The 3,645-nt window shown below is 40.2% G+C and overlaps 1 protein-coding gene across 1 annotated transcript in view; it reads right to left on the bottom strand.

The window, feature by feature from the left end:
* Nucleotides 1-3,645, bottom strand: part of LOC109324298 (heparan-alpha-glucosaminide N-acetyltransferase-like) — a 369,073-nt gene that overhangs the window by 68,900 nt on the left and 296,528 nt on the right. Inside the window, exon 13 of the mRNA XM_019556284.1 lies at nt 2,191-2,277. Within this exon, the coding sequence (XP_019411829.1) occupies nt 2,191-2,277 (87 nt within the window). The remainder of the gene's footprint in view (nt 1-2,190; nt 2,278-3,645) is intronic.

The raw sequence follows: 3,645 nt of genomic DNA, 5'->3' as shown, positions 1-3,645 counted from the left end.
AGTCCCATCAGTGGCTGCACTGCCCAACCCCAGGGTCCTGGCACTTAAAATAAAATAATAAAACAAAGAAAAAGAAAAAAAAAGCTCCACACTCACCAACTCCTGCCAGGTGGGGAGGGAATCCCTGCTGTTCCCCTGTCCCATGCTGCATGGGGGGCTCTGCCATGAGCCCCCATCCCCTGCCCACTCTTCCAGACCTGTCAATGGTGCTCTGCCTAGCCCTAGCTCCCAGTTCTTGAAAAAAACCCAAACAAACAAACAAAAAACAACCCTTGCATACAGCAGCTGCTGAAGCAGCCATCAGGGCTGGGGGCTTGTGGCAGAGCCCCCCCATGCAGCAGGGAGGAGTGGGGTGCAGTGGAGATCGCCCCCCCCCCCAAGCTGGCAAGAGCCAGTGAGTGCAAGGCTTTTTTTCTTTTTTTTTTTTTTTAAAGTGCCAGGATGCTGGGGTCAAGCAGAGAAGCCATTGGCAAGGGGTGAGGCCTGTTTGATTTGAAGATCTGGCTGATTTGGTGGCAGCTAAATTGTTTCAGGACGGTGATACAAATCACCAGATTCAATCACTGTTTCCTGAATTGGCTGAATACTTACCACTTTGCACAGACTTACTATTTAATGAATCATGAATTATGAAAGGGGTGGAAAAGGCCCATTAAGTCAACCCCTGTCCCCATAACAGTTGATTCACACCTCCCCCACCAGAGAGCTACTTCTGACATTTTTCTCAGCCAGTTTTAAAATGTCTCAACATACAAGACTCCCACCACTTCCCTTAGAAAGCAATTCCACAGTCTAACAAAGTATCTTAACAGTAACCTTTCCCTATTATTCAGTCTAATGGGTTTGTTGGTTGTTTTCCCCTCCATATCTCACCTTACTCCTGGTAAAAAAAAAAAAAAAAAAAAAAATCAAACAAAAATCCCTTTTTCCTTTGTTAGGAGGAAAAATTTAATTTCATTCTTGTTTACACCCTTCAAGTATTTATTTACAATTATGCTCCTGTTTCATGTCATTTGGCAAAGTTGCACAAATCATTAGGTCTCTTATTCTTTCCCCATAAATCTTATTCTTTCCTCATAAAATCTCTAACCCCTTTGGGTACACTTACCACAGGAAAACCTTCTTTGTTAAGGCTAGAGGGATTCCCCCTAGGTCCCCAAGTATCTTGGACCATCATGGCTACAACATCACTCTAACACAGCCATGCACTTCTATATTTATTATAGGTATACACTGAAATGTAAAGAACATTCCAGCACCTTGTTTAATTTCTGTATTCACCTAATATCTACTGCACTCTCAGTATATAGCATAATAAATAAGCAACTCTATCTTTTCTTCCTCTAAACTGCTGAGTTACTTGTCTTTTCCAACTAGCTCTGGGGACTGTGTTTGGAGAAGCATCCTAACTTTATAATCTTTCATGTATGTTGATAATCTCAAATGAAAAATATTTACCACCTGTTGGAAACTGCACTCTTTTTTAAAGGTAAAGGTAAGGTGGTCCTCAGTGGGCATGGTTCTCCCAGGTGTCTATTAGAAAGGTAACATGTAATGAGCCGTCTAACTGGGCAAGTATTAGAGGTGAAAAAGTATTATGAAACACTACTTATCAAGTGTTTTTATCTTGTTTTTATCTTATTTATTCCTGGAAATTCTAACACTCTTGCAATTTGTATGAAATGGTTGAATAAACTTTTGAATTCTTAAAATAGGTTAAATTATAAGAAAAGCAAACAATATTTATGGAGAGGTAATACCTACTTAAATATGCTCACATATTCACATTTTTGTCTAATTTCTTCTCATACACCAAATGAGAAACAACAAAAATGGAGTAATCCAAAAGTTTCATGCATTTATTATGGTAGTAATGGCTACCAACTGGGCTTGGGAGGTAATCTTCTCCTCAGGACAAATTATTGCATAATTAGCCAGGTGCATTATGGGTTACTTTGGGGCTTTGCCTTTATTCCTTGGGCAAGCAAGATATGTAACTACTTGTATTCTCCACTGCAATGATTTCTTAGGCTTGGTTCCAGTGCTTCATCTTATTTCCCACTGGATTCTTTTATGTTAGCCTTGAACTGAATATTGGACACAGGTAAAATTTATGTACACTTCTCTTTTTTAATTAGCTAACACAGGGTCTTAAATAGTATTTAAGATAAATACACTCTTTGACTTTACCTGTAGACCAAAGAAAGCCATCACAACTGAGTTGATTGTACCCAAAACACCCTCAGGATCAAAAGGCTGTGTAGTTTTGTATAGTTCCTGCAAAAGGAAAAAAAGAATACATGCTTACATTAAACCAAGGCAATGACACTCCTACATTGGTCATCTGAAACCATGTTGGCAAGAGACGGATGATGTCCCTGGCTAAACCAGTCTTATAGGGGGGCATCATATACAGACCCTGCAATGAAAAGGATAATTTAAAGACTGTTTGGGCTCTGTTTTTGAGTATGTCATAGCCTACCTCATTGTTTTTTTGGGTGTTTTCCTTTAAACATGACTCTTCCCCCCCGCCCCCCCCCTTTATTACCTCTGTGTACATTCCACTGCAGATACAATTTCTATGGTTATTTATTAGATCACAAACATTTTTAATTTACATATTATCAAATTAACTGTTGTTAGCTAAGAACAGCTGGCCTGGAGTGGTGAGACAGAAAAAGAGAATGTGTACATTTTTTGTAAATAGCTTCTAATTTCCTTGTAAACCAAGAGATTGTGTGTGGGGTTGTTTTTTTTGTTTTGTTTTGTTTTGTTTTAGGGGGGGTTGTTTTTACTATGGCATTCCTATGTGTTTTTTTAGAACTGCAATGTAATGGTCATATTGGTGTTAAAGTATTTGTATAATCACGCACATGGGGTAAAATATTAAACCCAGCTGCACCCATTTTCTGTCAAGTTCTAATTTTACTTTACTTTAATTCAACTAGATTGTTGAACAGTAGATGAAAACATTGAACATTCAAACCAAAAACAGTCACAGAATTGTGTGCTAATTCATGAACTGACTCCCAAATGGATAACTGCAAATAACAAAAAAGGTTTTTACTGTTATTTAATCATTACAATATCCTTGGTAGTAAAAGAGCTACAAAAGGAAGAGGGTACAGAAAGACTGATTGATTCTGAGTCAAAGAAAATGTGTGGGACAAGATGAGAATTTACAATATTGCCATCAACTCAGTGAGCCAAACATCACCCTGCATTGACTGTCCCTGGCTCAAGATCTGGAAGACAAAGACTGCTGTAGAAACCAGCCAACCCACACCATTACACACACCTGAAACTGCATGTCGTAGCCTGAACCAGGGTTGACCCTTGCCTAGGCAAGCCCCTGCTACTATGGTCATAGAAGGTCTGCCCTATAAAAGGAGGCAGTGAAGACAGACCCAGTGGGATGCTCTCTCCATCTGGACCAGCACCATGCCACACCACCTATTCACCCAGAGGCCCTGCCAGCGACCCTCCTCTGAAGAACACCTTGCTGGAGAAGACCCCAACTCGCCACTGAGGATCAACTCACAGCCCAGGATAGGTCGCTATCACCCACCTTCCTTCCCCAAGTAAAGGACCTGGCTCTGTCCCTACACACCTTGACTTCAATCCCTCCACCAAGCCTTTTTCTCT

This window comes from Crocodylus porosus, unplaced genomic scaffold (genome assembly GCF_001723895.1).
Source record: "Crocodylus porosus isolate Cpor-Errol unplaced genomic scaffold, CroPor_comp1, whole genome shotgun sequence".
Lineage (NCBI taxonomy): Eukaryota > Metazoa > Chordata > Crocodylia > Crocodylidae > Crocodylus > Crocodylus porosus.
This window is presented reverse-complemented; position numbering and strand designations above follow the sequence as displayed.